General features: G+C 46.9%; 1 protein-coding gene across 1 annotated transcript in view; it reads left to right on the top strand.

Moving 5' to 3' along the window:
• The window catches only part of STS (steroid sulfatase), a 178856-nt gene that overhangs the window by 90642 nt on the left and 75887 nt on the right, over window positions 1-12327 (top strand). The window contains exons 4-6 of the mRNA XM_060138071.1: window positions 2721-2842; window positions 2936-3058; window positions 4515-4938. Of these exons, the coding sequence (XP_059994054.1) occupies window positions 2721-2842; window positions 2936-3058; window positions 4515-4938 (669 nt within the window). The remainder of the gene's footprint in view (window positions 1-2720; window positions 2843-2935; window positions 3059-4514; window positions 4939-12327) is intronic.

Below are 12327 nucleotides of genomic sequence, written 5' to 3'. Positions count from 1 at the left end.
TGTCAGAACTTTTCAAGGGCTAGGGGTGACTACAATGGTAGGGAAAACACAGTGGGAACCAGACTCGGACAGAGGAGGGTGTTTTGTTCCCCAGCCCCCCGGTGTAGGGCTCTTGGGTTTAGAATTAGTCGGTCAGGGTGCAGTGGAATATTGGTCTTAGGGGTGCACTTTCTCTATGTGATCATGGGGAAATGTTGACATAACTGTGGTTCTGTGGAGAGCTTCACCTCACACGTGATGAGCGCAAACAAAATGAAAGGAGAGGGTGGGATTCACCAGAATTTTCTCGGAAGAGCTACAGATAATTAGCTGAAGCTCACAGGGACGTGCTGCTGAGTGCCACGGGGTCCGATGTGTGTTCACACCACTCGCTGTAGGTCCTCCTCTTCTGTACAACATGACTGTACATCTCAGGACGTCTGTTTCATCGTTATGTGGCACAGCAAACAAAAATGAAGTAAATTACACTTTTTGAGAAGGACCCGGCCTGCAAGAGGCAGCCGAATGTGATGTCACTTCCAACCTGATTCTGTGTGTCAGATGTCACGTGTTATTTTTAAAACGTATGCTGACCTATGATGTTTGTTAGATTTTGTTTAAAGCACGTGCAAGGATAAGATCTGCACTCAGTGTTCTCTTAAAATTTTAATTGACCACGTATGTTTCCTTCGTCACCTTCTGCTTCATTTTGTGAAAAGTTTAGATCTCACTGTTAGGCATTTCAGACACGAACCTTGTGAGTAATTTTTCTTATCGAGGTCACAATTTATTTTTTTTTTCATTTTAAGTATCATTTTAAAATACCATATGATATGAGTATTAGATATAATATTAGATATGATATTCCTAAACTTTAGTGAGATAATAGATAACTGTTCCTACTAAGGTGTCTTAATTAAAAAATCACAGTCAAGCCTTTAAGGTTCAGTGTCTGCCAATTATCCAAAAGAAAAAAAGGGTTATAAAATCCTAAGTAAGAATTCATATCAAGAATACCCTAAATCTGCCTTGTCCTCCATCTTAGCATCCAGTTCTTTTATTTATTTTTTTTAATTGAAGTATAGTTGATTACAATGTTGTGTTAGTTTCGGGTGTACGGCACAGTGATTCAGTTTTCTATCAATATATATGTATATATTTATATATATATACTATGTATATATTTATACATACATTTACATATGTAGATATTCTTTTTTTCCGACTCTTTTCCATTTTCCACTATAGTTTATTACAAGATAAAGAATACAGTTCCCTGTGTCCTACACTAAATCCTTGTTGTTTATCTATTTTATATGTACTAGTCTGTATCTGCTAATCCCAAATTCCAATTTATCACTTCCTCCCCAGTTCTTTCTGAAGGACATTTTCCATTTTACGTTTTATAATATCACACCTCAAAATAGTCAGATTTTTCAGTGGCCAATCTAGGCACTAGGGGGATTAAGTCAAATATACAGACAGCCTCAGTGTTCTCAGAATCTTGTAATTTAAGGCCAAAGCAAAGTGGAAATGTTGAGAATTAAAGGCATAAGTTAAACTAATAGATGAGCGAGCAGCTTGACATTACAGTGCAATGCCGTGATCTTCCCCTTCGAGCTATGCATTGTTACAGGACTAGCCTGTGGGCGCTGAACCAGGGAAGCAGTGGCGTCACAACGGAACAAGATACGTGCCCCACGCCACAGGCAGAAGTCTTGGAGGGGAGTGCCGTTAGCCACTCCGTCCCTTTACAGGGAGGAAGCTGCCGTGATGGGGGATAGGGACTGACATCCTACAGATGGAACAGGCCTCTCCCGCAGGACAAGGAGGCCATGGCAGGGTGGGGGGAGTCCCATCTATGCTCAGAACTGAAGTATAGAAGATGAGCAGCCTGGCAGAGAGGCAGGCGCTGGGGTTCCCACTGGAGGATAAGGGATCGTCACTCAGCGTGAACCCAGCCCTGAAGGAACTTCCCCTCTGAATGCATAGGAAGTCTGGCATGATTTCCTAAGGTGATGGACCACACCAGTCCTGGATAAGAGGTGGCAGGATGGCTTGTCCTGCATAAGGCGTCATCCTAGAAGTCAGCCCATAAATGAGTGTTTCTTTAGCGGAAAAAAAAAAAAGACACCCAGAGGGTGTGCGTGTCTCACGGCATGTCGTGTTTCCATGTTGCTGTGTCCCTTTTCCCTGGAGTCTGTGACCCCTTTGTTACCGATCCCTGGTAAGTGCACCTGGAGCCCATCGTCCCTTTCCCCGGACGGTGCCGTCACCCTGTTCTCCCTGGGGCCATGTGGAAAGTCGGCAGAGCCTGGTGAGAACTGGTTAGGAGCTTCTCTTTGGCTGTAGTTGGCAAGAGAAGAGTCAGGCTGCTCCCAGAGCTTTCTCGTTTGGGGCACGGAGGTAGCTGGTGGGGGGCATAGGTGACGGAGGACAGAGACCTTGACCCTTGCCCCTCCCGCTTCTCAGAGCAGCCCCTTGGAAGGACTTGGCTTCTCTCCTAAATCAGCAGCTCAGAGCCCCCAGGGGGGCATGGGTGGGCCCCTGGAGAGGGCAGACCTGGATGATTTCATCCTCAGTGTGGTTCTGTTGTCACTCTGAGTCTCAGTGCTGTGTCCCCTTCCTTCCCCCGTCCCATCGCAGTTTCCCTGGATAAGTGACAAGCAACTCACTGTACAAAGCCAGAGAGAAAGCTTTCTTTTCAGGGTCACGAGGAATGACCTGAGTCTTTGTTCCAGGACTCCCAATATCGACCGCTTGGCCAGAGGGGGAGTGAAGCTCACGCAGCACCTGGCAGCATCACCCCTGTGCACACCCAGCAGGGCGGCCTTCATGACGGGCCGGTATCCCATCCGCTCAGGTACCCAACCTCCTGGTTCCGTCGCTGCGGCCCTGGTCCACCTCCCAGTCCTAGGGCTTCCCCTGTCCTAATGGTGGGTTTCTCCTGGCTTAGGAATGGCATCTCGGTCCCAAGTGGGAGTTTTCGTCTTCTCCGCCTCTTCGGGAGGACTTCCCCACAGTGAGATTACGTTCGCCAAGCTCCTGAAGAATCAAGGCTATTCCACAGCTCTGATAGGTATGGGCAGCTGGGGGGGGGCGGCGCGCGGTGCGAGGACCTGGGTGAGTGGGAAATTGGGGAGGGCATGAGAGCAGCCTTCTTGAAGATGAACTGACTGATAGCGTTGGCACAACTGTAAATAGGGGAGAAATTATTGCAATGCTAAGTTCAAACACCATGCGTCTATATGTGCTATTTGAATGTGTAGATGTGTGTCCTTATTTATGTATGTGTATGTGTATGTGTGTGGATGGATGATGGATGGTGAATTGGATAACTAATCATGCACACACACAGCATGCAAAACTACACACACACACACACACACACACACACACACACACACACACCATACTATTGATAAAGGTTTACATTTTACGTTTCAGTACTAAAATTGCGTCTGAATTTTTCTCAGTTGACATTCCCACTGATTTTATCCCCTGGGTAGGAACGAATCCTTCTCCCCTTTCACTTGATAAACTTGGGTCTATGCAGGTCATCAGAGGAACCCTAGAACGTCTCATGGGAGCAAAATGGCCGGTCTCTTTCCTCCCACATTTTCTCAAACCACCATCCCTTTTTCTCTTGTGTGAGGCACTCCCTAATTTAGTGATACAGTCACATTTCAATTTTTTTAATTTATTTATTTTTTTTTTTGCGGTACGCGGGCCTCTCACTGTTGTGGCCTCTCCCGTTGCGGAGCACAGGCTCCGGACGCGCAGGCTCAGCAGCCATGGCTCACGGGCCCAGCCGCTCCGCGGCATGTAGGATCTGCCAGGACCGGGGCACGAACCCGCGTCCCCTGCATCGGCAGGTGGACTCTCAACCACTGCGCCACCAGGGAAGCCCTCATTTTTATTCTGTTTTATTATTTGGCCACACTGCGTGGCATGTGGGGTCTTAGTTCCCCGACCAGGGCTCGAACCCGTGTCACCTGCAAGTGGGAGCGCGGAGCCTTAACCACTGGACCTCCAGGAAAGTGCCGTACAGTTCACATTTTATAAGAAGTGTTTATAGGTGTTTACAATAATTACTGAGTTATGAGTATGATTTCCTCATGCCTCAGGGGTAGTTTTTACATATGGATTCATTTCCACTTCTAACATTTCAGGGACAAAATCAAGTTGGTTTTAAGACTTTCCTTTTAAGGAAATGTCTTTAAAAAAAGCACATGTCCCCCAAAAACGTTGGTGTTCGTCTATGTAGTTTTGTCTCCTGCCTATGAAGTATGTGAGGTGTGTGTCTTTTATTTTATTTGTGTTTTTTCCAGTCACTGAATCCCCTCTTGTTTTCTGGTGGAGAGAGTGGTTCCTACCCTACCGTTTTTGGAAACGGAGGTGGAAACGGTAGAATGGTTTTGGCTGATGGATATGCAGAAAGAGGCCGCTTTCCAGCGTGCGCAACTCAGAAGCTGACCTTCGTGTCGGGGTGCTCATGGGGACTAAACATGCCACCTGTTTGTTTGTCTGCTCAGGGAAGTGGCACCTTGGCACCAGCTGTCACAACAGAACGGACCTCTGCCACCACCCCTTGAGCCATGGCTTCGACTATTTCCACGGGCTGCCCGTGACCAACCTGCGGGACTGCAAGCCGGGAGAAGGCAGCGTGTTCACCAGGGCCTTAAGGCTGCTGGTCTTCCTCCCCCTGCAGGTCATCGCCATCACGCTGCTGACCCTGGCCGTGCTCAGGTGCCTGGGGCTCATCCAGGTGCCCCCCTGCATCTTCTTCTGCCTCTTCTTCCTGGCCGCCCTGGTCCTCGGCGGCCTGCTGTGCTTCCTGCATTACTTCCGGCCCCTGAACTGCTTCCTCATGAGGAACCGTGACATCACCCAGCAGCCCATGTCCTATGACAACCTCACGCAGAGGCTCACAGCGGACGCGGCCCAGTTCATACAACGGTAGGTATCGCCTCCCAGCTTGATGCTGCCTGGGACACATGTCATATGCTATTTCAGGTGTTTCCATGGAGGTGGAGGAACCGGGGTGGCCTTTTGAGCCATGTTTCCCCTTCTGTGGTTGGGAGATTTCTCCAGCTGGACGTGTATTGGGCGGTGGGGGGAGTGGGTCGGGAATTGCCATGACCTGGGCTCCCCCCAGAGATGCTTTGCCAGTTTCCCGCACGTCCTCTGCTTATGAGGCCATGCCCCAAAAATGTCTGGGTGAGAACAGGGACCTTAAGGCATCACCACGGTCTTTACTCTTCAGGTGTGTGATTAAGAGAGGAAAGGTCATGTGTATTGTTTACTGTAGATGTTATACGACATAAACAACATGAGGAGATCCCCAATATTCTGGGCATGTTTCCGAGCAGCGCAACTCTGTGAGTCAGCTGGGTGAAGCAGATGATCTCTTGGGAGTCTGTTGGGGCCTCTTGAGTTTGTAGTTTTGGTGTTTGCGGTCAGCGAAGGGGGTAGCCATCCACGGAGGGCTTCACGGCAGTCTGTCTCAGGAACACTTGCTGTTAAAAACGAATAAAATTGTTTTGTTGCCTTTAAAAGTTTAGAGGACAGTCCTATAGAGAAAGGTGGGAATGTGGTGTGAAAATCAGATGTTTGGCCTTGGTGGTTACTTGCCCTGCCCACGAGAGCAGGTCTGTTCAGGCACCAGAGAGTGGAGGAAGCTGGCAACATGGCGTGATGAAGGACATACTGATAATTCGATTCTTAAGAGAAAGGGGAAGATGTTCAGCTGGCCAGCACGCTGGTGAACATCTTTGTCCGTGATTTTGAACCTGGAGACACTGTGGAGCTATCAGTGCTCACGGTCAGCCTACCCCTCGGCCCGCACGGCCAGAGGCGGCCATCACTTGAACGGACACCCGCATCGTGGGCGTGGCGCTTGGCGCAGATCTATCCCTTGTGGGATTGCCTTTGATAGCTCAGTACGTGGTGGCGTAGAAAATTGGATCGTTGGAACTTCCCACAGGTAGACCAAGAAGGGAAGAGGGGAAAAGCTCTTGCCTGTAGGTGGAGAACTGTGAGTCCTCAGACTTTGTGTAGGGAGGTGCTGGGGTCCTGGCTGAATCTGAACATTGCCAATCTTACGTTGAGAAATTCCTACGGAGAGTAGTTCTAAGGTAAGGCTTTGCCTCTCCCTGTTAACAAGCTCCCCTAGAGTTCTAAACTCCTGTAGAACACTCTGAGAAATACTAGAGCATCTGTGGGTTTTTGCTGTTAGAGAACGGCACCATCGCTAAGCTGCCTAGATTTTTCTAGAAGGCGGTGCTAACATGATCTAATGCAGAAGCTTCTGAACTTCGTAAGACATACATTTTACACCATCATCCAATGAGATGTCATACACAGATGTTTAACTGAAGCAAAAGTTTCCAGAAAGGATTTATTTCTTCATAGAGTCATCACTTCTGATACTTCCTACCTGATTCCCTTCTGCTTTATTTTTTTTTTTTTAATTATCTGGTTGTGACACGAAATGAATGTCATGACTCAACAGTGGGTCCCAGTCTGCATGGCAGACAAAGCTTTTACCTCATGGGTGGGCCTTACAGTGTTTTACAAGTAAGAGCACGGCCATTCCCAGGTACAGTGGCTCCCTGTGGATGGCAGCCCTACCTGTTTAAGCCACAATACAACCGTCTGCTGTTTGGCAAACTTGCTGAAGCAGCGGAACCCTCTCCTATCCCTGTCCATTGACTAGCAGTCCCTCAGAAACCTGTGGGGAGGGGGTGAATAATACAATGCTCCTGATAAAACCACAGGCTTCAGGAGTGATCCTCAACGTCCAGGGTGAGGCACATCTTGACAGCATGTGGTGTTTGGACACAGATGATTGAATCTCTAGGCTATATGAATATTCATATGATTAGGAGGAATTTTAATGGGTTCCTTGGCGTATGACTTTGGGACGGGATCGAAACAAATTTGATTAGCCTAAGGGTATTGAACCTCAACCAGTTCATCTTTGTTTAACTTTAATTTCATTTATTTTTTATTGACGTGTAGTTTATTTACAATGTTGTGTTACTTTCAGGTGTACAGCAAAGTGATTCTGTTACATATACTATAGATATACTATGTACATATATAAATTCTTTCCCAGATTCTTTTCCATTATAAGTTATCACAAAATATTGAGTAGAGTTCCCTGTGCTCTACAGTAGGTCCTTGTTGTTTATTTGTTTTATGTATAGTAGTGTGTATCTGTTAATTGCAAACTCCTAATTTATCCCTCCTCCTGCCCTTTCCCCTTTGGTAACCGTAAGTCTTTTATGTCTGTGAGTCTGTTTCTGTTTTGCAAATAAGTGCATTTGTATCACTTTTTTAGGTTCCACGTAGAAGTGATGTCATATGGTATTTCTCTTACTCTGTCTGGCTCACTTCACTTAGTATGATAATCTCTAGGTCCATCCATGGTGCTGCAAATAGCATTCTTTCATTCTTTTTTATGGCTGAGTAATATTCCGTTGTATACTTATACCACATCTTCTTTATCCATTCATCTATTGATGGACACTTAGGTTGCTTCCATGTCTTGGCTGTTGTAAATAGTGCTGCAGTGAACATTGGGGTGCATGTTTCTTTTCAAATTAGAGGTTTCATTTTTTCTGGATATATGCCCAGGAGTGTGATTGCTGGGTCATATGGTAACTCTATTTTTAGCTTTTTAAGGAACCTCCATACTGTTTTCCATAGTGGCTGCATCAACTCGCACTACTGCCAGCAGTGCAGGAGGGCTCCCGGGCTCCCTTTTCTCCACACCCTCTCCAGCATTTTTTTTTTTTTTTTTTTTTTTTTTTTTTTTTTTTGCGTACTTGGGCCTCTCAGTGTTGTGGCCTCTCCCGTTGCGGAGCACAAGCTCCAGCCGCGCAGGCTCAGTGGTCATGGCTCCTGACGCGCAGGCTCAGCGGTCATGGTTCCTGACGCGCAGGCTCAGCGGCCATGGCTCACGGGCCCAGCTGCTCCGCGGCATGTGGGATCTTCCCGGACCGCGAACCCGTGTCCCCTGCATCGGCAGGCGGACTCTCAACCACTGCGCCACCAGGGAAGCCCTCTGCAGCATTTATTGTTTGTAGACTTTTGGTGATGGCCATTCTGACCGGTGTGAGGTGATACCTCATTGTAGTTTTGATTTGCATTTCTCCAATACTTAGCGGTCCAACCAGTTTATCTGGATTGTAATGGGGTTTCTGCAGTTTTCTTCCAGAACTAGATATTTAGGATGCTCTAGCAACACCATAGTGGGAGGTTATGCTTATTGAATTATTTGAAAAGGGTTTAGTCTTTAAATAGGTGATTCTAATGTAAACGACTATTGCCCACATTGGAGCAATGCATAAATTGGTCAGTATTAGGGACAGTACTACCATGTGTGTACCATGATATCATTCACACCACAACCTTCTCATATACATTATCTGAAGAGTCAAAGATTTTAAACATCTAGGTAAAATCATCCTTGGGTAACATCGTCTTCCTGTGTTACAGGAGATATCTGATTTGCTGAATGGTTATTTTCAGGAATCTAGAGAGAATTGCCTTAATATGGTACCAAAGAATCATAACAGACTGTGACACTATCATATTTATAAAAAATTTTTTCATGGATCTGAAGACATTTAAATGTGTATCTCTTTGACCAGAGTGTCCTGAGAAATTTAGGCAGGGCTGACGAGCTCTGTGAGACATGGATTCAGGGCTACTCAGAAGCAGAAGAAGGAAAACCTCATCCAAGCAATAACAGTGTTTGTGAAGTTTATTCAAATGCTGTTGAATCAAAATTTTACGATTGAAGCCAGTGCTTTATTTCAGTGTATTGATCTAAAAACCAGTTTTGGGGTACACAGCTCTCCCTGGGTTCACTTGTCAAAGGTGATGAGGAAAATGATTTAAGCTCTCATTTCTAACATTTATATTCTCTCTCTGAGCCTTGTGGATGAAACGATTTATACTCAGACGTTTGTTCTCGAGATACTGACTTGCGATGTGAAGATACAGATGACAAGGGCATAAGGGGATGATGCTTTATTGGTTTGTGACTGTCTCAGATGAAGTCTGCTGAACCAAATTTATGTACGTGCCCCGGGATTACAAGCAGGTGTTTCCAAGTTGAGGAGAGTGACGGTGTGGAATATATAACTGTGCACTCCACGATCCCTCACCCTAATTTACTCTTTTAGGGATAGAACTTATCTCGGGAAGATGCTTCTACTATTAGAGACCTAGATAATTAGCTCAACACATGTTCTAAGCTGTACAGTAATTCGAGACAGGTCATCCTAAACACACTTTAATTAGCAAGAAATCCTTGTTGCTCTGACAGGAAAGGAATGACCTGTAGATTTCTTAGAGATACTTAATCCTCCTTATATGCCCTGAATGAAGGGCCCTTCAGTCATTCCAGCTTTCTCCCTGGTCATGACTCTCATCCATGCTTTGTAAAACAGATCCAGCTTGGGTGCCCAGCTAGGGATGTGTTCAAGTTTTAGCAGATACTGGTTAGATATACGCCAGGCACTGTGGCTATACACGTACTCTTGGTCACGTTTCATACCTGTCACGTCTTACGTGCTACAAAAGGACCCTGGAAGATGGGTGAAGAGATGTCTTCTTGTGGAGGAATTTGAGGCTCAGAACTTTGGAGTGAGAGCAAAAGCCCCACAGGGAATAGTAGATAGCGGGTTAGAACCCATATCTAACTCTCTGTGAGGGCTCTCCTGAGCGGACCATAACAAGCTTGCTGCCTTCCTTGCTGCCACATATACTCTGCAGACTTAACAGTAAGGTTCGAGTGTGGATTATTTGGAAGGAGACTAGGAAATTCAATACCCCTTCTCCAGATGGAAGCGTCCGGGTCCCATGCCCCCAAAGGAGAACACACCTGGGAATTCTTAGATAAACTCATGTTCGTAGTACAATCCTTAACCGTGGCGAGGGAGAAGTGGCTGAGTATTCCGAAAAGATAAAGGCTACGTGGTGACGGGTGGATTTAGCAAGTTAATTTTGTTCCCAAGGTAGTTTTTTAGTTCAGGTTGAACTGCATTGAAAAAGGTGCGATGTCAGCGGGTGGAAAGAGGTTCACGTTTCCAGTCGTCCTTCATAGAGAGAGGCGAACCCGGGTCATTTCTGCCACGGCAAGAGCCAGATTTGTTGGCCCCTTCCCTCCCTAAAGTCACTGAAACCGGCGTTTCGTTGCTAGAAAAAGCATTTCAGTTGAAAGGAACCACTGTGTGTTTCTCTGCCAGTAAAGACACCCTCACTCTGAAGAAATACTCCAAAGTGGTGACTTTATACAAACCCACGTAATTTGTATAGTTTAGGGTATCCAGTTACTGGATTCATAAATGCATATGAAATCTACCAGGAGTGTTCTGTTCTCCAGGTCCTGGTTTATGGGAGTTGCATTGACATTACACACAGACACACAGACACAGACACACACACACACACACGTGTGTGTGTGTGTGTGTGTTTGTAGCTTTAAAGCCTATAATCAAAAGTGAAATCAATGCTAACCATTTTCAGGTAAGCTCATTTTCAGATATTTCTTGTGCTTCGTGGAAGTGTCCTTTAGGGTCTACCAGAAAACAAGTCCAAAAGCTGGAGATGACATAGAGTTCTACTTTTCATCGGATTCCCCAGAGTTGTAAGATCCCCTTTTTCTAACTTTACCAAACCCTGATCCCTGACCTCTCCCCACAGGGAAGCCACGTGACATCAGAATTATGGGGAGTATGAGTGACTGCGGGCAGTAACATCCACAGGGAAATGTCCTGCCCTTGGTGGGGAGTCATGGGGAAGAGCCCCCCACCCCAGACCTTTTCTGTAGTCTGCAGTTTTATAGTAAATAAATACGCCTTTGTACAAGCATCGCTTGTGTCCTGGTAACGCCCTCAGACCTGTGACAGCTGATAAACGTATCATCGGATATCTGACCTTTTATCCTGTCCTAGTGCTGTCAGCGTTCTGCACACTCAGGGTCCCAAGATGCACTTACAGGGCACCTCCAGCCTAGCCTTCCACCTTGCCAGCTGGGCTGTGGTCTCAGTGGCCGTGATGAATAGCTGTGATTGGACACAAAGCTTCTTTGGAGCAAAGGGATCATTTCATTAGTTTAAGCCAGAAAAGAATAGGGGCGACATTGACTTTAGTTCTTGGTGAGAAAAGTACATCAGATGAAAGATTAAGGGCAACACACAGGGAGACACGCGCGTACAGACACGTTCAAAAGTGAAAAGGTTAAATAATCAAAGAATTGTCTTGTTCAGTAAGGGTAGATGCTACTTGATTGGTTTCCTTTTTTTTTTTTTTTAATATTTATTTATTTATTAGGCTGCGCCAGGTCTTAGTTGCAGCAGGTGGGCTCTTAGTTGCGGCATGTATGTGGGATCTAGTGCCGTGACCAGGGATCAAACCTGGGCTCCCTGCATTGGGAACACGGAGTTTTAACCCCTGGACGACCAGGGAAGTCCCTTGGTTCGTCTTCTGCCTTTCATCGGGCAGCAGGACGTGAATTTAGGAACGGGGAGTGGTTCTTTGGGCGCGCCCCTCCTTCCAGGCTGAGCAAAGCCGCAGGCGGAATGCGGTCCTGGAGGATGCTCGTCTGTAGTCATCCTGGGTCCAGGCCCACGGCACTCCTACCTGAACGGGGTCTGGATAAAGCGCGCTCGGACCTTCCCTTTTTCATCAAACCGCCAGATCTCTTTGGTGCCCCAGGATTATGACCCAAACGGGAATCAGGAGGTGTGAGCTTTGGTACGTCAGGCGTTAAGGCGCAACTACGCCGAGGCCCCGGCTGGCAACGAAATGCGCGCTGGGCGGGATGAGGCTTGGGGCCCGAGGGAGCTGGATTTGGTGCAGCCCGTTCGGATGGCTGACTCCTGAGAGCTCCCGCGAGCTGCTGTCCCGAAGGAGTGCGGGTGGTACTCCCAGCATCCCAACGTTCCAGAGAAATCAGAAATACCGATCTGCGTGTGTGCGGGGGACTATTTCGGGGGATTTTTTTAAGTTGGACATTTCTCGATTTTTAAAAATATTGGCCTGGTTTTTTAGCATTCGGTCCTGATGTTGAGTGAATTGCTGTGCGCTCCACGTCTTAGAAGGGATCCCCATTATACTCACGTCCCTGGTTCCCTCTGGCGAAGCGTGAGGGTGGTCTGCTCACATCCTGCATGTGCTTCTTTCGTGGGTCCAGGCTGGGAGGGAACCTGTAGAATAGATGACCTATCTTTATATCGGGCATCCACCTACTGACAGAGGTATCCCAGACAGGGCAGATTTCCTGGGATGGGGTAACACAGGCAGTCTTGTTTGTTTCCCTTGGAGGGTCCA

The sequence above is a fragment of the Lagenorhynchus albirostris genome, chromosome X (genome assembly GCF_949774975.1).
Source record: "Lagenorhynchus albirostris chromosome X, mLagAlb1.1, whole genome shotgun sequence".
NCBI lineage: Eukaryota > Metazoa > Chordata > Mammalia > Artiodactyla > Delphinidae > Lagenorhynchus > Lagenorhynchus albirostris.
This window is presented reverse-complemented; position numbering and strand designations above follow the sequence as displayed.